Below are 23,025 nucleotides of genomic sequence, written 5' to 3' on the forward strand. Positions count from 1 at the left end.
TCACCCCTGAGTCCAGAGCCTTCCTCCAAATCCATCTGTCACGTACGTGACACCACATGCTGACTCTGTGCTAGAACATAAATGAGAAAGATCAAGTCTAAGGCTCGTAGGCCCTCCCTGAGCCCATCCACAACCGAGGCCTCTGACGGGCAGACAGACAGACCACTGGTCCACTCATCAACACTGCAACCACCTCCAGGGGCCCACACCACGGCCCCACTTCCTTTTTGTGTTTCGGTTTCTCTCCCTGCATTCCAGGGGGCACCAGCCCAGCCCAAAGCAAACAACACCAGACAGAAAGTCAGGGGCAGGGAGCGCCCCACAAGAGCTCCAGGCCCCTGGACAAATCACAGGCATCCTTCAACCCCCCAAGTGGATAATGAGGGGAACGCTTGGTAAGCTGGAGCTCGCAGCACCCATGAGGGCCTGTTGTTACTGACGTGCTATTAAGATGTACGAGGAGGAGGAAGGCAAGGCCTTCATCCACACCGCCTGATCTCCACCCAGAAATGATCACCACTCATGTCACGACCCTGGGCTTTGCGGGGATAACTGAACGCCACAGTTAAATAAAGGCTCTCTGTCGCTTACCTGACACCAAGTGCCAACCCTGTGCCAGGACACAAAGCAACAAGAGCTGCTCCAGGGGAGCTCCCAGCCTTGTAAGGTCCAACTGAGACTTGTCTGCCTGGGTCAGGGTCTCTTGTCAGCCTGTACTGGAGAATATCAGCTGTGATGCTAGATAAGGCCTATAGGGAAGAACCCTTAAAATAAATGCTTACTTACTTTTGCTTAAGGAAAGAAAAAGAATCCACAGACTAATCTGTATGTTTTTGCTGTAAGAAGCAAAATCCACATGACCCTCATGGGCCCAGGCCCAGAGATTCTGGTGCATCTACTCCTCCCCTCTGCTTCAGTCTGGTTTCAGCCGGTACTCTCTGAACCTTCCCCGGGTCTGCGTCTTCTAGCAAATAGCCCGGAGAGCAATCTTAAATACCCGTCTTCCGCTGCCCGGGTCTCCACAGAGCCTGCCAACAGTGAACGGCTGGTGAGGGCAGACCCACAGGCGAGAGGAGCTAGGAGGAATCTTTTAAGATAACTCAATCTCCTCTTCTTCTTTTACAGGTGAGACCCAGAGAGCAGAAGAGACTTGAGTGTCAGTCATTTCCTCAGACAGGTTTTCCCTGGCTGCTCCGGCCCACTCCCTTCCCCACCCAGGCTCCTGACTCCACGGTTCCTAGCTCTGGGTCCATGCTTCTTTCCACTGCACTTGCCTGAAGAAAACCTCAGCAGAATCTCCTCGAAGGAGAATGCGCTGAGGTCCAAGGAGGTGGCATAAGCCACCAATGAGGGCCATAGCCAGGGGCTGCTTAGATAAATGATGGCTCATTCACCAAAGAGAGTTAAAAAAGGTGGTGGAAACAATCATGGAAAATATCAGAATGAAAAAGCATGATGCACAATAGTTTGTACAGATTGGCCTTATTTTGATTACTGTATATATATATATATATATACATATACATATATATATACAGATACAGAAAACGCAGCAAAGTATTAACTGTGGTTGTTTCCAGATAGTGAGAGTACAGATTTTTTTCTTCTTCTGTTTAACTATAGTTCTCAGTTTTTCTACTAGGAGATTTTTTGATTTTCAAAAATTAGAGGTTAAAAAATAAAATTTTCCCAATGTAACGGCTTGGTATAACAGGATGAGAAAGAGATAAAGTCTGATTAAATTAAAAAAATTTTTTTTTCTTACTAACTAAAAAGAAAGATAGCATTATTATATTTTTAAACCTAGGATAAGAGCCTTCTTTATTTCACAAGTCAAGGGATAACGGCATGGTTCTCTCACTAGGCCGCAAAAAGCGAGCCAAGACACAGGCTGTGGCTTCTGCTACAGCCAGTCACATGAGCATAGTTCTGCCCAGGCCCAGGCCAGCACAGACTGATGGAGCCCGCTGGGCAGCCAGGCTGGCCGGGCACCGCAGGGGACCCCGGGTGAAACGTGCTGATTCCGTAGAATTCACTGCAATGGGGGAGAACGATGCTCACCCAGGAAACGGTTCAACACTGGGCACGATGTGACTTAGATTTGCTAGTATCTGTCTCAGCCCCTAGAAGATTCTGGATACCTGGTGATAGAGACAATGGCTGGGAGTTCTCAAAGCAGGGCTTAGAGGGTGAAGTGCAGTCAGATTTTGAGAAAAGGGAGAATTTAGACAGCAGATGGCCGGAAGGGCATTTGGGCTGAGTCACCGTGTGAGCAAACGTCTAGAGATGGGAACAGGTAGTGCTGTGCGGAGGACAGACAGGAGGCCTTGACAGCCAGAACAAGAAGCCTATACAGGTGAGCCTCAAGCGGCCTGGCAAGAAGGACAGGATGGAGTCGGGGAGAAGGGAAGGAGCTGGGGGTGGTGCCGGCATCAGAAGTGTGAGTCTTATGGAGAGGATGGAAAGGGACTGCTGCCAGGGACTCGTCATCTCGTGGATCCCTTGCAGGACAGCAGGCTAGGGGCAGACCTGAACCTGGGCTCCATCCACCTCTAGCTTGCTCTGTGAGCTTGGGCAAGTGACTCCACTTCTCTGAGTCTAGGTACCCTTGTCTAGAAAACAGAGATATGCTTCTCTCCCTCTCAGGGTGGTGATGGAAATTCGGGAAAATAACATCGAGAGAGCACTTAGCCTGGCTGGTACCCAATAAGACAACCCCGAGAAGGTCTATAATTATAAGCAGTAATGGGAAGCGGCAGTGGGGAGGGGTCTGAGGACAGCAGTCAGAAGTGCCCGCCCAGAGCAAGAGATGCTTTCAGAGACAGAGGCCAGCAAGGCCTAATGACACTAACACATGAAAACCAGAATGCACAGGATTAGCAAAGGGAGCGAGGTCAGCCAGAGAAGTAAGTGCTGACGGTGCCCGCGCCAGGCATGTCTGGAGGAAGGGGGCCTGCTGAGGTCCAGCATGCTCACCTGGCCGGTCTGGGGCCAGCCCCGCAGGTTGTCAGCATCTGATGCTCTTCAACATTGCAATCACCTGCTGGCCCGCCCTTCAGGGGCACTAAGCAGCCTTCACACACTTTTGTCATTCCCTCTGGGTGGCCTGCCAGGAGAGGGTGTCCTAGCCCAGCTGAGGCAATATCCATTTGGACTGCTGTTATACCACTCGTTAAAAATGAGATGACAGGTTTATATATGAGGCTCTCCAGCCCGGGTTAGCATGAGTCAGCATCCCTGAGTCCAGTAACTTGTACTTGTTCTTTTTCTCTATTCCCACAGCCGCTGCTCAGGTCCAAGCCCCTCTCCACTCGTGTCCACATGGCAGCCACAGCTTCCTCCATGGACTCCTGTGGCCACTGGGCCCGCCCTAGGGTTTATTCTCCACAGAGGAGCCACAGAGACCTTTTTCAAAACTCCAATTGGATGGCCTCTTTAACACCTCCAATGACTTCCCATCAAAAGAAAACACAAATTCCTTATCAAACTACAGGTCCCTGCATATGGCACCTGCATCAGATCCCACCGTTGCCATTACCATGCTGCCACCATCACTGTGAACCTGATACACTGGTTTTCCGTCTTCTCCTCAACCACACCAAGCTCGCCCCTGCTATGGGGCTTTGTCCTTAAGTACTATCTCCGTATGGACAGTGCGTTTGTCCCCCGTCTCTTGGCCACAGCAGCTGTCACTCTTGCGATCTCAATCTATGCGCCCTTGACACTCTGTCTAAAGTGGGTCCCTCCCCCTAGTTCTTTTGGTTACAGCATGCCGATTTTTTTGTTTGGTTTTTTGGTTTTTGCCATTTTAACCATTTTTAAGTATAATAACTCAGGGTCATTAACTCCGTTCTCAGTGTTGTACAATTACCACTACTTATTTCCAAAATTTTTCATCACGCCAAACAGAAACTCTATACCCATTAAGCGAGCGTGCTGGTCTTTTTTTTTTCCCCCATAGTAACAACCACAAATGGAACTTATATTGATTGATTGATTGATTGATTGATTGGTTTCTACTCCTCCTCTAGAATATAAACTCCACAAAGACAAAACTTTACTTGTCTCATTTGCCATTACCCCCAGGGCTTAGCGCAGTTTCGATAAACAACAAAACTAACATTTATAGAATTCGCTATTTGCCAGGCACTGATCTAAGCTCTTTACATCAATTAACTCATTTAATCTTCATAATCACCTATAATACTCTTATTATCTCCATTTTACAAAAGAAGAAACTGAAGCACTGAGAAGTTAAATAAACTTGCCCAAAGACCATACAGCCAGGAAACAGCAGTGCCAGAATTTAAACCCAGGGGTCTGGTGTCAGATGGATGGGTAGATGGACAAATGGACAAATATAGGGGTGATGGGTGGATGGAATACCAATTTGACAGTTTTTAAGTCTTCTCAACTACAGACTAGACACTTGGGCTGCATTCACCTCACGAGCCATCTGGCTACCAGCCAGCCTGTCCTGGGGACTGATCAGCCCTTAAGCACCTGATATTTCCATCCAAACTCCTGATATTATCATCTTCATTTTACTGAGGAGGACACACAGGCCCAGAGGGGCGTACAGTTTGCCTGAGGTCATAAGGCTGTGCCAAGTCTCTCTGACTCCCAAGTCCATCTCACTATGTGGCATTTCAGCAGCCGCATGGGGGGTCGGTCCTGTACTGATTTCTGCCAGAGGTGAGGCTGGCTATGGAAAAACTTCCCAAGATTGAAAGGCAAATACACTGGGTGAAGATGAACTCAGATCAGGACCACTGTTGGTTTCAGTTCTGCTACTTCCTATCTGGTAGGTTTTGGGGCAAGTCATTTCCCCTTTCTCAGCATCAGTTTCCTCATTTGTCAAACAGGGATGAGCAGCCCCGTCCTCCCACTGTAGAGAAGGGGCATGTAGATAAGGATGTTACCGAGAAGGAAAGCTCTTTGAAACACAAACGTTGAAGTCGCAGTAAATGTAGGGAGGGTATATTATAGATGTTTATGACATGTAGGCGGTCAGACAATTAAGTTTGCAAACTCATCCTAGAAAAGTGCTACATACTCATTGCTGAATATCACTAAGGTCACCTTTGAAGTACTCCCCCTGGGAAGCTATGCACTGACGCCAGCGCCTAGTCCACCCTTCAAAGCAATTTTGGAACTTCTTTTTCTGGAATGGCCATCAGAGCTGTCATATTACCCTTGATGTTCTGAATGTCATCAAAATGTCTTCCTTTCAATATTTCCTTTATCTTCGGGTAAAGAAAGACGTCACTAGGGGCCAGATCAGGTGAGCAGGGAGGGTGTTCCAATACAGTTCTTTGTTTACTGGCTAAAAACTCCCTCACAGACAGTGCCGTGTGAGCTGGTGCATTGTCATGATGCAAGAGCCATGAATTGTTGGTGAAAAGTTCAGGTCGTCTAACTTTTTCACGGAGCCTTTTCAGCATTTCCATATAGTAAACTTGGTTAACTGTCTGGTTGGTACAAATTCATGATAATCCCTCTGATAGCAAAAAAGGCTAGCAACATCATTGCAACAAGTTCGCAAACTTAATTGTCACACCTCGTGTGCCAGGAGTATGTCTTTGCACGCACATGCGTCGCAGTGGAGCAACATGAAGGCACATACAGCCACATGTGTCCACAACCATGAACAATTACTCCCTAGACAATAAGGCTGTCTCTTCTAAATCTTGGACACTGATGACATTTGCCCAGGCATTTTGGGGAATTGTGAACCACGTAGAAAGTAACAGTAGGAAGCAGCTGAAAGAGGGAGCCATGGACAGGGTGTGGGAGACACCAAGACACCAGGAGAATGCGAGGCAGAAAGTGCAACTCCTCTGTTCTGAACGATGTTTCCATAGTCACAGTTACCAAGATAACCACTCTTTCTTTTTGGGAAGTCAGAGGGCATGTCTGCCCTACCCCCCTCTATCCATGCCTCCTGGACTCTGAGTCTCCATTTGCAGCCCCAGATCCATGCCTTGTTCAAAGAAGCAAGAGGCTGACCCCTTGGACCATCCCTTGAGCTCCCTTGTCTGCTGGCTTCTGTTTGGGTTTGGCCAATGAGAGGCGCTAGCACGAGGTCAGAGGATGGAAGGAGAGAGAGAGGTCAGGGTATATTGGCCCAATTTCCCTGTCTGTGGTTCTGGTGGTGGCTAAGCTCCTCTGGGCCAGCTCCTGGTACAGGACCAGCCACCATGAATTCTGGGAACACCGTCACCTCCCTCTGCTCCTTCAGGCTGAGGGAGGCAATAGCTTCTGTCACTGTTAGTTTGTGGGTACCCCTTGTAGGTTCCTTTAACTTTACCCCCACTTTTATTACCGATTAACTCAGCTGAAGCATCTGAGTGGAATTCTATTTTCTGCCCAAGTCTGACAGATACACCTCCTGATACTAAATAGAATATGAATTAGAGAGGGAAGGAAGGAGAAACCTGGGAAGAATCGGTATAATCTAGTGGTTAAGGATAAAATGGGAAACAAGGAGACCTTGAAGAAGTCCCTTAACCTCTCTGTGCCTTTGTCTTCATCTGTAAAATCATAATGACAATGTTACCTACCTCACAGGTTTACTGAATGGGATCATGCCTATAAAGCACTTAATATGTGCCAAAACCCACACTTAGTGCTCAAGAAACATTACATATTTTCTTCTTGCGTATTAAATCTAAAGGCTGAAAGGTTAATAACAGTATTCCCCTAGAGAAAGAATTATGGACTCTTTTTTTTCTTTTTTAGGGGGTTCTCTGTATTTTGCAATATTTCTACTATTAACACGTACACTTTTGGAGTCAGAAAATAAAAAGAAAAGAATTAAACAAAAAACCAGAAAGAGAAAGAGAGCGCCTGTTAAGACTGAGTCTTCCCTCTGCAGAGATGTTACTTCCCATTGGGATTTCCCCAGCACGGAACATTCACTTCCTCGAGTGACAATCTCCAGGTGGATGTGAATGAAATGACTGCCTGCGATGAGGGAAGACGGGTACAGGCTGAGAGAGCTGCCTCTGGGGCCCTGTGCCACCTCCCAGCCAGGCCCGGGAGATACCTGATGGATGCAGAGGGGTTGAAATGGGAGCTGGGCCTGCAGAGGTTCTTACTGCTGCTCAGGTCCGAAGCGGCAATGAGGAGGTGGCAATTTGTCAGAGGCTTGTGATACCCATGGGCACCGCATTAAATAAAACCAAGCAACATGAAAAGGCTGCCACCCGTCAGCACTGGCTTCTTGCCCAAAGGTTTCACGTGCCACCATGGAGCCACAGACTGACGTGCGGTTGTGGGCTGGGGACCACGTGACATGCCCAGAACTGCAGGGTAACAGCATCAGAAAGGAGACATGCCTCCCACTTGGACCACACTCATGATTGCAGAGGCAGAGAGACCGCCCTGGAACGGGGCAGCCTCTGCGAGCCGGTTCTGAGCTGGCTCTCTTCCAAGCTTCGTCTCATTGGAGCTGCACAAGGGGCAAATGGGATAGGTGGGCTTATTCTCCAGGCCGACTTGGCTGGCCAAGGTCACGGCTAATGAGGTCGGGGTTCGCCAGGACTAGGACCCAGGTCTGCTGGCTCATGGTCCCATGCTTTCCCCCTCTCAATCCTGCTACATCCCACGACCTCCAACTTGCTGTCAAGCACGTAACCAACGCTACCGTTGCTCTGGATGTAGAAATAATAACAGCAGTCAGTATCAACCCCTCCCACAGACAAGGCACTTGACAATTGAAAGGATCCTTTTATAATCATCATTTCTCATGGACCTCACTGATCAGCGGTTGGTGAGGGGGAGCATAGAACAGTAGTAATGAACACGAGCCTTGGACCAGAGTTTGAATCCTGGCTCCACTGGCTTGGGGACTTTGGGTGAGTTCCTTAACCTCTTTGAGAGCTAGTTTGAGCCTGCAAAATGAGAGTAACACCCCCTACACCTCAAAGGCACTTTGGGAATGAATTGAGAAAATGCATGCCAAGGTCACTCGGGCACTGTGTTTGCTGTATGGTAGACACCCAAGTGGTAGTGATGGCTCTCATCAGTAAGGCTGGCACGACCAGACAGATGGGTAAACTGAGGTCCGGAGAAGGTAAAGAACTTGCCCAGGGAAACTCAGCGTGTAAGTAGTAGCAGGGCGCAGGCAGCCATTTACAGTGTTCAGAGAGAATTGGAAACTTTCACAGGTAGCTCCATACTAGGTGAAAGACGGGTTTCCCTCAGACATCCCAACCATTTGAGGGTGACAGGGACAGGGTCCCCTCCCAGCAGGTCATCCCTCCGTGTCCTTGTCCCCTCAGGAAGGAGATGAGGAGAAAGGAGAAGGGAGAAGCAGCAGACCTTCATGGGCACCTCTCATTGTCTGTTTCTGACTCTTTCTCGCACCTGATTTTCTTTAATTGTTTAAAGACCATTAGAGTTCACTGTCAGCTTTATTTAGAATAGAGTAAAATTGGAAACTACTTTGAATGTCCATCAACAGAGGATTGGCCAAATTAATGAGGATTTACCCATTGCATTAATTATAAAAGTATTACATACCTATTGCAAACATTTTTGAGATAGATTTTATATATACTGACATAGAAAGATGTCGATATGTCATCAAGTGAAAAAATGCACGTTGCAAAACAATAATGCAATTTTTGATCCCATTCTGGACTGTATGCTTATGTCAGCATAGAAAATATTCTGGAAGGAAACACACCACACTGTTATCATTGGCTACTTCTAGAGAGAGGATTTTGGTTGGGGAGCCAAGGAGAGAATACACTTCTGAATTACTAGGATTTTTCACATATTTCTTTTGTAATTAAAACTAAAGAAAAAATAAATATAATATTTCTTAAGATTTATTTTGGTCAGTCTTACTTCCCATAGTACCTGCTATAGCTCTATTTCTGTCTGTTCTCTTCCAATCTCTATCTATGGTCATACCTAATTTTACACCACTTTAATCTCAGGCTCATAATTTTCTGGGTTTTTTTTTTCCATTTAACATTTACTGTATCAGAAATAGTTCCACAGTATTATACCATCATTATCAGAACAGCTAATATTCATGGGTGCTATAACATGTGCTAATTACCACGTTAAGAGTTCTACTTGCTTTAAATCATCTAGTCTTGATGACAATCCTAAAAGAAGGTACTTGGGCTATTCACATTAGAGATGGGGAAACCGAGGCTTAAAAAGATGAAATGATTTGCCAACACCTCACCGTTAGTAATAACAGAAGCTAGACTTGGACCCTGGCCTGTGTGTATCCCAAGCCCTTGTTGGGAACCTCTCTACCCTGCTCCCCTCATGGATACTGAGTGGTGAGTGAGAAGAATCTGGCAAGTAGGGATGAGGAGACTCAGGTCCTGGGTCTTACCATTTGCATGACCTTGGACAAGTCACTTCCCCTCTGCTTTGTTCACTCAATTATTTCACCAGACAAGCATTTGCAAATCACTGAGCTACATGCTGAGGATAGAACAATGAATAAAATATGAACCCTGTCCTCATGGAAATTAGAGCCTCGCCTGAATCTCTTCATGCGCAGGAAGGATCTAACCCCTGTCCCACCCCTGTCACAGGGACATGAATGAAATGAATAAAGGATGCAAAGCAACTTCACAAATGCACAGCTCCATATGCTGCAAGATAAGTATTTCTGTGGCTGTTCACGGCTGCATATTACTTTACCCACTGGATGTTCCAAAATGTTCTCAATCATCTTGCTATTGTCAGGCACTTAGTCCCAATTTGATGCTATTATAGAGGAAGCTCTGATGGGGATTCATCCAAAGAAAATCATTCAAAAGACAAAAAAAAAAAAAAAAAAGCCAGATATACAAATATGCTGCACAAACTTCGAATGACTGAAGGAAGACAGTCCTTCATTTTACACTCACAAGGCCTCAAACTGAAGGCATGAATGACCCCGGTGGCCCTCCACCACCACCCAAGCTGCTCCTTCCCCAACCAGCTGAGCCACCCACCACCCGAGGGGATAGACATCTTACTGTAGTTTCAACTCCTTCCTGCCCCAGCCTCCGAGTCCACAGGGCTCGTTCTTTCCTGCAAGGCTGCCGTCCACATCCTCCTTATGGTTCTTACTGTAGCCAAAGGGACCTTCCCAAATAGTTCTGACAGGCCCCAGCACATGACCCATGCAGACCAAACACCTGCAAAGGTTCCCGAAGCCTCCAGGCTCCTGTCAAGTGCAAACATCTTGGCCTGACATTTTAGAGAGATGGAGGGCGGATAGAAGTAATGTTTACTGAGTCCCTGTGAAGCGCCAGCACTGTGCCAGTCCACTACTTAAAACCACCAAACGTGGTATCTATGAGATAGGTGTCTTTATTCACATTTTACAGAGGAGGAAACAGGCTCAGACCAGGGAAGTGATGTGCCCAAGGCCACGTGGCGAGTGCACAGCAGAGCTAGAGCCTGGGTCTGGAGGATTTGAGAGCTTCGCCAGAGACCCAAACACAAGCTGACTTTCTGAGTCACCTCCCAGCGTCCCCAGCCCTCTGCACCATCCGCTCCAGACCACACCAGACCACTTGTTCGTCTTCAAAGGCATCCCTATTTCCTTCCCCTCTGACTTGCGGATGTGGGGTGCCCTTCCCCCCAAACTATCAAAATTCCACTTGGCCTTTGGTGCCCAGAAACCTTCTCTGATCACCAAAATAGGAACACATGTTTAGCATATGCAAGGGTTTCCCTTTCCCCATCACCGCTGCAGGGACATGGCTCCGATCCACAGGGCCTGGATTTAAATCCCAGCTCCCCCGTGACCTAGCTGTGCGACCTTGAGCAACTGCCTTCCCCTCACTAAGCTTCAGTTCCCTCAATCGGTAAAATGTGAATAATTCCTGTCTCACAGGGTTTTGTAAAGATTGCGTGAGTTGTACAGGTAAGCCCTTAAAACAGTGCCTGGCAAGTAATAAGTGCTCAAAAAATGCTGGTTGCTACTATTCTTCTTCACAATCCTCCCACCCACAAAGGCAGTGGAGCCAGCCGGCTCCCACTCCAAGCCATCCACCTAGGCTCAGGTCCCCTCCCTGCATGGCCCCCTCTACACAGTCCTAGCTGGTACCCTGCATGCTCACCCTTCTGTTTTCTGGTCATTAGGGCCCTACCAAATGTAGCATGGAGCGAGTGTCAGGGCCAGCCAGTCTTCCCTGGTAGCCAACGGGAGCAGAGATTCCAGAGCATCCCCACTTCTAGGGAAACCTGGCCAGGAAGCAGAAGGTCAAGGCCACCCCTCTCTCAGGCCTCCCTGCTAGTACCTCTCTGCCCCTACCCCTCAGCAGCACTCAGGCCACAGAAGCTCCCTGGCCTCACAGACCTGACAAACACACCTCTCCATCTGGGCCAATCCTGGCATATCAGTCATCTGGCTCTGCTGGACACCAGCTCAGTGCTCCCAGACACTGCCCCAGGTACAATGTCATGGTAGAGAGAGGTGCTCTGGACTCAGACAGCCCCACCGTTTCCAGCTGTGTAACCTCAGGCAGGTGCCACAACCTCTCTGAGCCTCAGTTTCCCACCTGTAAAAAGTGGATAATAATAGCATCTAACTGACAGGGTTGCCGTGAGATGAGGCAAAGCACTTCTCTATCACTCCACATGGCATACAGTAAGTGCTCAATTAGCACTGTGACTCTGATTGTGTAATCATCGGTATTCCTCCGAATAGAGAACATTAGCCCCTTTCAGTAAATGGGGACACACAAGCCCAGAGATGTCCATGCTGGACCTAATACAAAGACACTTCTCACCTCAGCCAGTCTAGTCAGGAGACCCTCTCCACTGCCCCTGGAGGCTCAGGCCCAGAACAACCCCAGGCACGCAGCATCCTCTTGGCTCTGTACATTTCCAAGAGGGTCTAGTGCTACCATCTGCCTGTTGCCTCCACCCTGGTCCATTATCTGTGAGGTATCCTGGCGTCTCCTCCTCACCTTCTAAAGCAAGGGTTAGGGGGCCAATGTAAGGCCCCTCCTAAGCGTAGCCTTGGGCTCCAGGCTATAATGCCCACAGAGTTCCGGGACAGAGTTATGGGACAGCCAGCTGCAGCGCCAGATAAGCAGGCATTTGGGCTGCAAGAACCCCAAACCAAGAGACAGAAGGCGTGGTACACTAGTACTGGCTTTCCTGCTCGGTTGCTATGTGACCTTGGGTAAGTCAATTTCCTCTCTAGACTTCATTCAACCTTTCAACATTTACCGAGTGAGGATTACAGGACCAAACATTGTTCTCATGTGAATTCCGTGGAAGCAACCCAACACGAAGCTCACAGAGCTGGGCCCAGGGAACTGCCATGTGGCCCAGGAAGAGTCTCAATAAGAACCCCTGCACTGATCTCCTCCAGGACTGCCTTGAGGTGCCCCTCAAGGGACCGTACCCTGCACACCACAAATACTGTACGTGGTGTCCCCGGGCAGGCATGACCTCAGGCTGGCCAGCAGAAGCCAGCTCCATCCCTGCGTAGAGCTGGCAGAGCCTCCCTGGGCCACGGTAGCTCAGAAAGGAGGCTGGCACAGGCTGCCTCTGCTGCAGGCTCCATTTGGAAGAATGGGTGGGCAGGCGGGCACACAGCCACTTCTATTCTCCATACCCTTGCCCAGGACAGGCAGCACCAGTCTTCCAGGAGCTTCTGAGGGTACCACGCCAGTCCCTGGCTCTCAACCTGGCCCAACTGATGCTGATTCTGAAAGACTCCTAATGCTGGGGGCTGGTGGGGAGCTGGAGCAGCTGGACCTCATACGGCCCCAGAGAGGCCCTAAATCCAGCCCTCTTATGCTCCCACCTTTGGCAGCACAGGAGGTACGGTGCAGTTCCAGAAGTGACGGCAGGTACACGGTGTCGTGTCACCCCCCCCACCCCCACCAATGCATCCTCAGAGCTCCAGAGGGAACTAAAGGACCACGGCTAGCCTCCGACGGAGACCGGCATCCTCAGAACTCCCTTCCTAGTCTTGGTCCAGCCCCTCAAGGTCCGCAGGGGCCACCCTGGGACATAGCTCTGCCTGGCAGTGGCCTCAACACCCGGTCAGTACCCTGGTTGATATAGTCACTTGTCCCCTGCTATCCCCAAGACCCCAGCCTCTTGGGCCCCAGAGATCCCCACCTCGTGGGCCCCAGAGATCCCCAAGTGTGAAGGTGCCAGACACAACTCGGAGGTGCAAGTCCTCTCTCTCTAATCAGTGGGGGGCAACGGCTGCCAAAACACCAAGCGAGAACCACAGAGGTCCTGGGGCTAAGGCCCATCCCCCAGCTTTGGTAGACTGGGCAGGGGGGCTGGATGGGAAGCAAGCCTGGGGTAGGGAAAGGTCTGTGACCAGGGGGTGAGGGAGAGGGCAGAAGCTCCCCAGCACCCCTGCCTCCAGCCAAGCCAAGAAACTGCCTTGCAGCATCTCGAGCAGGACTGGAGAGACCCAGAGAGCCCTCCACCTCCACGGCAGCGGCAAAAGTGGTCTCCGAGAACAGAGTGGACCAGCCGGGGAGAGCCCAGCACCCAGCAACCTTCATCCCTCCAGCAAGCACCCATCAGTCCACCGCCTTCCTGCCTCTCTCTCCAGGCCTTAGGGAGGCTGCAGAGCGGGGAGGTTGGGAGGTACCAGCAAGGACCACCCCCATACTGGCCAGGGGTCCAACAGCCTGCAAAGTCAGTTCCTCCCGGTCTCGCCCCCAGGATTCCGCTGGGGCTGGAGTCCGGGGCTGGAGCCCGCAGCCCCCCCCACCCCCCGCCACCTAATCTCCCCCATTGCCTACCTGGGCCTGGGGGTCCCCATCTCGGGCAGGCTGGGAGAGGGACGGCCCCTCAGCTCCTGCGGGTGGCAGGCCGCGGGGCGGGGCGGGCGCGCCGGGCAGCCCCGGGCTCTGCGGAGCAGCCTGTTCCACGACACCCCCGCCCGCTGATGGATGCCGACTGCAGCAGCGGCGGCGGCGGCGGCGGCTCGGCGTGCGCCGGGGTCTGGGCGCTGTGCCCGCAGCCCCGGGCCTGGCGCCCGACGCGCGGCCAGCCCCCGCCCCCGCCCCCGCCCAGCCCGCGCCCAGCCCAGGGGCGGCCTCCGCGCGCCTGCCTGCTCCCTCGGGCCGCCCTGCCCCTGCCTCCGCCTCCTCTCTGCTGGTCTCCCTCTCCCTCTCCCCTTCTCTATCGCTCAGGCTCCCAGGCCACCTCCTCCCCGGGCTGCCACAGCGGCAGTTCCCGGAACAGCGCCGGACCATGCATCAAAAACCAACTGTTCCGCAGCCGCTGCCTCCACCCCAGCCCAGGCCAGCCTCGGCCCTCCTAGCTGAGCCAACCCCTTTTGGGGGCTCAGCAGGGAGAGAGGGAAGGGGAAGAGAAGGGGGGAGGATCCCTGACTCAGAAGAGGTGACTCAGCCTCAGTGGGCCTCCCAGCCCACCCGAGACGGATACCCTCACCTCCCAGGCAGCACAGCCGGGCAGAGTCTGTCACCCTGGGACTCAGGGCTTCTCCCCCACCAGGAGGAGGTATGTGCAAATGTCTCCTGGGATCCTGTGTGTCTCTGAGTGTGTGTGTGTGTGTATACATTTGTCCATATGTGCTTCGGTGACAGTGACTACACATAACAGTGGGGACTGGGCCCGTGTACAAACGTGTTTCTCTTCTGGATATGCGTGAGTACATGCTGGGCCCGCACCAGGCTCCAGGAAGGTGGTGGTCGGGGCCAACAGGCCTAGGGCACCAAGGTCATGGGTCAAAACCAAGCAAAGCCCTGTATCTCCCCTTTAGCAGCACTAATTCAAAAGTCTGGTCCCAACCACTGCACTACTTCCATTTTAGTGGATCAATAGGCCGGGACCTCAAGCAGCAAAGGACTCTGGGAGACAGAGGGCCTGGGTTCCAGTCCAGCTCTGACACTGGCTCTTGCCAGCACCTTTGGAGAAGTTGCTCTCCTGCTCTGGGCTTCAGTTTGTGAACGATGAAAGAAAGGTTGTACGTACCTATCTCTAGGAGTCCCAGTTTGTGGGGAAGGCCTCAGAGAAAATGGTGGGTAATCCACAACATGATTCCCAAAGATTTCTAACCGTGGGTCTGCATTTACAGCCCACATGACGCCAATTCCCTAACCATCCCCACCCCTTGGCATCCACATCTATTCTTTCAATTCTTCAAATGATTCCTCAGTGCCTTCTGTGTGCCAGCCACAGTTCTAGGCACCACAGAATCCACTGCACTCGAAACCACAGAGGCCCAAAGCTGGCAAGCAGCCCAGATGTGAGCAGAGCCATGCGTCCCCCATGCTGCAGTCAACTTCAGTGTCAACTTCACCAATGGCTTGTGTCCCTGTGTCAAATTCACCAGTATCCATCTCTACTCCCACCTTCCAGGGACAGGGAACTCCTCCCCATTCCTCCCTCCCAAGGGGCTGTTCCATCCTGGTGACCTTGCAGCCTAGGTCCTACCACCAACCCTTAGGCCTCCACAGGAAGAGCCTACGCCCTCTCCCCGGCACCCCTCAGAGAATCCAAGATAGCAACTGTGTCCCTTCTCCCCACCCCCAAACCAAGCCTTCTCTTTTCCAAGTTAAACACGACAAACTCCTTCACCAGATGTTCCCAAGACACAGCTTCCGGTCCCGTTCCTGTCCCTCTGTCCACTAGGCTCAGGAACGGGCAGAGAGCAGAAGGAAGCCAGCTCCTCCCAATCCCAGAGAACGCGCTGCCCCTCCAGACAGAAGAGGTAAAGATGGACAGATCAGCCCAGGGCCAATTCACAGAAGGACCAGAGTCCTGCTGGGCAGACTTCCTTACAGATGTCCTCTGGCACCTTTGGTCTTTCTAGTCCCCTGCCTCCCCAGTTCAGTGCTTCCCAGGAACTCCCCAGCCCCTCAGGGGTATGGCCTTGAGCCAGCCACTTTGCCACTGGCGGGTACTCTGAGTTCAGTTCACTATACATTTAGTCAAATAAAGGAGTGAAAGCCTCAGAAAACTCAGGTGTTACACCAGATGAACTTACTGTTTCATATGCACATCTGCTGAGAGATTCTTGACTGCCTGCCTTTAAGTATTTTTATTCCAAATTGACTCTCAACCTCCTCCGCTCTCTGGCTTTCCCAACCCTGGGCTCCTGTGGCAGGACAGAGCTGCACGGACAAAGCCTTCCTAGTCAACTCTCCTTTCCTGGACCCTCCTCCCCTCCTGTCCTTCCCCCAGGCAGGAGCCCTCCCCCTCTTCCCCAGGGGCAGAGCCACTTTCCCACCCCCCCTCAGCTGGATGGAGCCTCTCACTTTCCCAGACAAATCCAGGCTACATTCCAAAGACCAAGGCAGGACGTTCCCAGACATCATTCTGGATTTATACCCAAAGGGCCCAATTCACTTCAGGTCAGTGGGACCACACAGAAAAATTGGGCTTCTTCTACTATTGTTATTTCTGTGTTGTTATTATTATTATTATTGACTAACATTTCTATTAGCACTTTCCAGTTTGCAAAGTACTTGCACGTACAATCTTCACATCTCATAAGAGACACGATCACCCTTCAATTTATAAATAGGCAGGCTGAGTCGCAGAGTGGTGAGTGACTTGTCCAAGGTTACACTTGCACAGTGACACTGGCTCTCTGAAACAGACACCTTCCACTCTGCCCTACAATAACTTTTTCTAGCGATATCTAGTTTGGGGGTAGGGGGTGGGTTGGGGGCACTCTCTGAAGAACACATGGCCCCTACAGGCATCAGGTGAACTCACTACCCCAGCTACTTGGCCACCTTCATTCCCCAGGCAGGGAAACTGAGGCAGGGGGCCAGCACGCAGCTCTATCTCATGAAAGCCACCGTGGAGAAATGCTAGAAGGAAGAGGAGTACTCCCAACGAACAGGGGCTCTTCAGTTCCCTTAGTGCTGAATTCTGCTTCCAGCCCCAGCTCTAGCACTTCTTTCTGTGTTACTTGACCTCTCTGAGCCTCACCTGTAAAATGGGAAGAATTCTTCCTGCCCCACTTCTGTTATTGGGTTGCTGTGATGGGATGTCAGCAAGTGCTGGCAGAAGAGAAGGGACAGGACCCCTCATCCCCTCTCTTGTCTGCCTAGGAGGTAGGAGAAATTTTCTCCTCTTACATTTTAACTGCAGGGAACTTGGTGCAAAAGTGCCCAGGATATAGGAACGCCAGTGAAAAGGATGGAAATGATTCACTCTATTGGCTGGGAAGGCAAAGGACATAGTGTGAGCCACAGCCCCTCAAGGCCACCAGTGTGGCCAGACTAAACCAAACACTTCAGGCAATGCCCCTCCCACCCCACCCCCTTTCGTCTTTTGAATGAGAAAACCGAGGTCCTAAACAAAGCAGACACTTGCCAAAGTCACCCCGTGTAGTCAGTGGTCTCTACCAAGTTCATCCCAGGTAGTCAGTGGTCTCTGACTCCCAGCTACCAGGGGTCCCTTGATTCCTGGGTGGGCAGAGAGGATAACAGCACTCCTAGCCCAAGGATTCAATCTTTCATTCGGAAAGCAGTTGACATTCACACTGAACTTGGGCCTTGGGGGAGGGGAGAGCACTCCGCCCTTGAATTCACAATCAGTGGGAAACATGGCCCATAAACCAGTATGTGGGAGACCACTGTTAAGAGGAACCGCCATCATTTTCCGAGCACTTCCTCCGTGGCTGGCACCACATACATTCCTTTGCTTAATCCTTACAGAATTCTCCAGCATCGGAATTATTAAGTGCTTTCACAGTGGAAGTAATGGAGACTCGAAGGGGTTCATGACTTCCCAATGTTCACCCAGCTAATAAATGCAGGGCCAGGTCTGTCTGAGGCCAAACCCTGAGCTTCCATCCTTATGCTCTTCTCCCTGCCTCTGGGACTGTGGCGACCCTGATGGTAACCACTAGCCACGGGTGGCTACTGAGCACTTGAAATATGGCACCTGCAGAGGGAGATGTGCCGTAAGTGTCAAATTCTCACAGATTTTGAAGATTCAATTAAAGAAATGTAACATATCTCATTAATAACTTTTTTATTGAAATAGTAACATTTCGGATGTACTGGGTTAAAATAAATCATTAGAATAATTTAATCTGTTTCTTTTTGCTTTTTTTTTTTTGATGTGGCTACGAGAACATTTCTTAATTATGTATGTGGCTCACGTGTGTGGCTCACGTGTGTAGCTCACATTGTATTTCTTTTGGTCAGCACAGGTTTAGATACTCTGAAGTCCTAACCATCCCATAGGGCTCAGAAAAGGCTTCCTGGAGGGGGAAACGCATAAACTGAGCTAGGATAAAGGCAAGATCAGGACAACAGGGTATTCCAGGGTAAGAGACCCATGGGGCATCTGGTTTTGGCCCCAGTGGGCTGCAGGGCCTGGGTGGGCTGAGCTGCAGCCCCAGGCAGCTCAAAGCTGAGCCAGCCTCCGGAGGAAGCTACCAGAGCCAAACTTTCCAGAGCAGTGTGACCCACAAGCCTGGGAAGTTCTGCCAGGCAAGGCTGTTCTCACCAGTCCTTGACTCTGGAAGGCACTACAAGGCAGCTATGTCTAAGTGGAGGGAGGGGGCAGGGTGGACAGGTGGTAACACCCACCTGGCAGGGACCTCTCCCCTCCCGCTGCCTCCTTCCGTCTCCTCCAGGAAACCTCCCAGAGCACTGCAGTCCCCAGGGATCTTCCAGCCCAGACCGTGGGAACCATATGTTCCTGCATTAGGTCATATTGTAGCGTGGAATGATGACGAAGCTGCACAGTGGGTCACACGGGACAAAGCACTTTTCCACACCTAGTGTTGTGGTGGTGGAGAGCCAGAGGGCACAGTTACGTCTGGGGAGGGGGCCACAGGCAAGGATGGGGGAGGTTCATTCATCAGTACAGGAGCTGCATGACCTTGGACAAGGCATTAACCTCTCTGAGCCTCAGTTCCCAAATCTCCAGGAGCTAGTCCTGCTCTGCTTCCTCAGTGGAAGAACCTTCAGGGCTAAAGCAAACAACTCGGCCTGACTCTCCAGACTGTTCACAGCCTGGTCTTACCTGGCTCTTCAGCCTCATGACCTCAGGCTCTGTGTGGATAGCTCTGTCAAACTGGAAGGTTCTGGGCCTCCAAGGGCACAGCATCTGCCTCTCTGCTTTTGCACATGTTCTTTTCTCTGCCTGGGAGATCCTCTTTCCAGAGGCCAGGGGGGCAAGCCAGAGTCAGGAGTTCACCAGGATGCCAGGACACTCCGAAGGCTGAGTTCTGCTGACTCTGACTCCACCCCTGCTACTCTGCTCAATGGATCCCCACGCTCGGGCTGCCCCTGGGAAATCAGCCCTCCCCTAGGAGATCTGGGAGCCACCCTCGTGGGGCCTGAACACGAAAGATCTGGCCACTTTCCCCCTGAATACAGATGTCCACGCAGCCACCCAGCCAGTGCCTGGAGTATCAGCTGAGATTTGCATCATCACAGCATCACAGATTCCGTGCAGTCAGAAGAGACCTTAGAGAGCATCATACAGAGGCGGGGAGCAGTGAGAGACAATGGGAGAAAAAGCTATGTGGGTACGTCTGTGGTCCCCTGTGTCAGAAGACGCTGCAGCAATAGCATTAGTCAATCTCGTCACAGAGAGCACTTGAGCCCACATTACTTGCTGGCGCTGTGCCGAGCAATTTGCATACATTTTTGGTTTTTAATTTCGGACTGCTCTGTAAGACAGAGATGACATATTCCACCTTGATTTTACAGGGTAGGAAACAAGCCCAGAACAGTCAAGTCACTAGTCCAATTACACACTGCTAGTGGGTAAGGGGGCAGGATTCGGTCCCAGACACGCCTGACTCCGGAGCCTGGGTTTTCCACTGTTAATCCTCGATCGTTTGTTCTTAACACAAAGTTACTGTGGAGATGCTGGCCGTGTTTTAGTTCTTGTCTGGGGGGAGTTACACAAGTTACGTGTAAACTTATTATCGTGTACTTTTCTGCATTTATATAACTTCAATAAATTTTATTTTTTTTAAATGCTTTTGTTCCAGAGATGAATCCATGCTAGAGGTTTTTGGGGTGTGACATATTCTTAGTATTAGAGTCTGAAGCCAGAAAACTGTTTATTTTCTCTTTTCAATCATCTTTTCATGTCCACTGAGACTGTTCTAAAGAGCTCATAACCCACTCCCCACCCCCACCCGCTGCAAGCCAGACACAGCAACATTTCACCTGCTGTCTGTCCATTGTTCAGATCACAAACATTTTCTTATAGTTGCATTCGCAGCCCCGGTGCCGCCCAGCCAAAACACCATTTCCAGAAGCTGCCACCTTCTCCTCATCCAGCCATCTGTGGAGACCAGACGGCTAGCCCAGGCGCTGCATCACCGGGTAAATCCCAGCTTCATGACACGGGCCATGCAGCAGCATCTGGACGGTCCCCTCTCTTCGTACCAGGCCAGGCTCAGCCGAGAAGCCGCCTATGTGTGTAAACACAGCCTTCTGCTCGGGCAGCTCCTGCTGGACTCGCCTCGCCAACTGGGCCCTCTGTGGCTTTTATCTTTCTGCCCAAAAATAACCATTGGCTTCGATGGTGCTCTGGGCATGAATCGGACGACTCTCACGAGAGCCTGTGGCAGCTTGAGAACAGGAAGGGCATATTCTCCATCTCTGTTTCCCCAGTGCACCAGGGCAAAGGTTGGTGGGATTTAGTGAGCTCCTTTGTGTGCCTGGAAGGACCTGTGCTACCGAGCAAGGGCTCACTGGAAAACAGTCACAGTCTCCGAAAGCTCACTGTTTAGGGAAAGAAATATAACACCCACACCAGCCAACTGCCACAGAAGGCAAAAAGTACTAGAGGTTGTAAGAAAAGGATAAAGCGCTTTGGTAGTTCAGAGGAGAAAAAGATTAGAGGGAAGCAGATGTCACAGAAAGTTCCAAGGCAGAGGGAGCATTTGAGTTGAGCATCAAAGACAGGGCAAAGGACAGTCTAGACAGAGGAGATAACATCAAACAAGGGTTGGGAGGTGCAGGAAAGACTCAGGTAATACCTCGAATGGCCCGGAGCCTGGGATGAGACTGAGGCTGGGGCTGGAAAGGCATATGGTGCCCATGAGAGCTTCGGATGGCATACCAAGTGGTTTCCTGCACTGTCTAGCAACTGGCTGCACAGGACTATTTCAAGTTTAATTTAAATTGAGAAAAGGTAAACTTCACAGCCACACATGGTTAATGGACAGTGCAGGTATAGAACTGTTCCTTCCCTACAGACACTTCTACTGGACAGCACCAGTACACACAGCAGAGAATCCAGAAGACACTGAGCCGAGGCGTGACATGATCAGAGCTGGGCTGTAGGAAGATTAATTTGTCCCCAGTGAGGAGTAGGTGACAGGAGGGTGGGTGAGGCCTGGACCCAGGGGGAACACTGCAATGATACAGGCAAAATCAATCACCACCTCTCTTCCCTCTGTCCCACTCCTCCTATCGATCAGCAGGAAAGCAGAGGGTCGTGGTTCCCCACGTGGGCTCCCTGGTACAGCAGCACCACCTGGGAACCCCTTAGTGTGCCAGTCCTCGGGCCCCACCCCACACCCGCTGAATCAGAAACTGGGGGTTCAGAGTAGCCGCTTGTGCTTTTGTCAGCCATCTCATGACTCTGAGGCACACTCAAGTGTGAGATCGCCAGTACAGAGTTTTAGGTCACCAGGACTTCATGTCGTGGCTCCACCATTTACTAGCTGTGCTTAATCTCATCGTGCCTCAGTTTCCTTATAAAACCCTATGTGGTTGTTACAAAGATTAAAGGAGAATACATGCACATTTCTTAGAAGAGTGCCTGGCACACAGGAAGTGCTCAATGAATGTTATCATTTTTAACCCTTATGTGTCACTTTATCTAAACTCCTATGGTACCAAGTTGAATCCCACCGACATACAGTGGACCAGCCTCTGTCTCTTATCATTACCTATGACCTCCTGCTTGTCCATCATATAATTTGCTTGGCCCACTCCCCCATAGAACCATTTACTTTTCTCTAGGCCCAGTGTCAGAAGGGGCAGGGGCACTTCCTCTGTCAAGGGGGCATTTCTGCCAGGGGAGAATATCAAGGCACAAGAGGTGGATTTAATGTCTTGGGTGAGCTAACCTGCCCTCTCAGAGAGTGAGTCAGGAGATGTCCCATGAGTCTTGGGAACATGCCCCAAGACCACCTGGGAACAGGAATGTCTGCAGGTGAGAGCTCAGCTGCTCACTGCCATTGAAAGCCTGAAGCCTCTTCAGTCAGATCCATGCCAGCCAAGAGGGCATGGGAAACAGTATCTGGAGTTCTGCCTCCTGCAGGTAGCTGGATCCTGATTCAGGGAACCAGCCGGGGGTGGATGGTGTCAAGACACCTGGAGTTTGATTTTGGCTGTGAGATCTCAGGCAGACATTTTCCTCTCTGGATTCGATTTCCTCACCTATAATGTGAGGGGGTTGGACTAGTATGGTTCTTAACCTTTGATGGGTCATTGTTTCCTTTGAAAATACAATGAAAACCACAGAGCTTCTCCCTGGAATAATGCACATGGGCACACAGTTCATACATACACACCCACAAGACCTCACTATAACTTCAGGCACCAAGAGACGTCACGAAGCCCATGCAGATGTCACCCCCTGGGGCCATGCACACTTGGTTAAGACACCTTCGCTGGATGGTTTCTAACCATCCATGATAAGAAGTCAACTGTATTTGCATCTAATTTAAAGGAACCCTAAGGATGAGATTTGAAATGGGCTGCCCTAGGATTCAATTGTTCATCAGCTAGATGCTATGCCTCCCTCCCAGGGCCTGCCCCACCCTGTCATATTGCTTCTACAGTCTCCCTCCCCTTCCTGCTCTCCCCCTGCTCAGCAGGGAGTTGAGCAAATAGTCCTGAAAGATACTCCTGCCCCCACCAGCTGTCTCTGCCACTTCCCAAAGAGTAGACAGATTGTCCCCAGCTGACAGAGGGCAGAAGAAGAGGAGCCTGGCCTGCCTCTCATTTCCGCACTCCATATCCCTGATCCAGATGCCAAACCAAAGAGAGACTCCCGGATGCCACCCGTCACCCCCGACACACGCCCATGCACACACACGCACGC

General features: G+C 50.9%; 1 protein-coding gene across 8 annotated transcripts in view; it reads right to left on the reverse strand.

Moving 5' to 3' along the window:
- Window positions 1–23,025, reverse strand: part of EPB41L1 (erythrocyte membrane protein band 4.1 like 1) — a 119,409-nt gene that overhangs the window by 55,491 nt on the left and 40,893 nt on the right. The window contains exons 1-3 of one of the 8 annotated variants that reach the window (XM_033094207.1): window positions 13,752–13,968; window positions 592–749; window positions 5–70 (exon numbers count right to left, since the gene is read on the reverse strand). The exons of 3 other annotated variants lie outside the window; for them this stretch is intronic. In XM_033094207.1, the coding sequence (XP_032950098.1) occupies window positions 5–35 (31 nt within the window). In that variant the 5' untranslated portion in view covers window positions 36–70; window positions 592–749; window positions 13,752–13,968. Of the gene's footprint in view, window positions 1–4; window positions 71–591; window positions 750–2,976; window positions 3,107–13,751; window positions 13,969–23,025 lie in introns of those variants that run through there. 4 more of the 8 variants (XM_033094206.1, XM_033094210.1, XM_033094208.1 and 1 more) reach the window with 4 other exon arrangements.

Source organism: Rhinolophus ferrumequinum, chromosome 23 (genome assembly GCF_004115265.2).
Source record: "Rhinolophus ferrumequinum isolate MPI-CBG mRhiFer1 chromosome 23, mRhiFer1_v1.p, whole genome shotgun sequence".
NCBI classification, from domain to species: Eukaryota; Metazoa; Chordata; class Mammalia; order Chiroptera; family Rhinolophidae; genus Rhinolophus; species Rhinolophus ferrumequinum.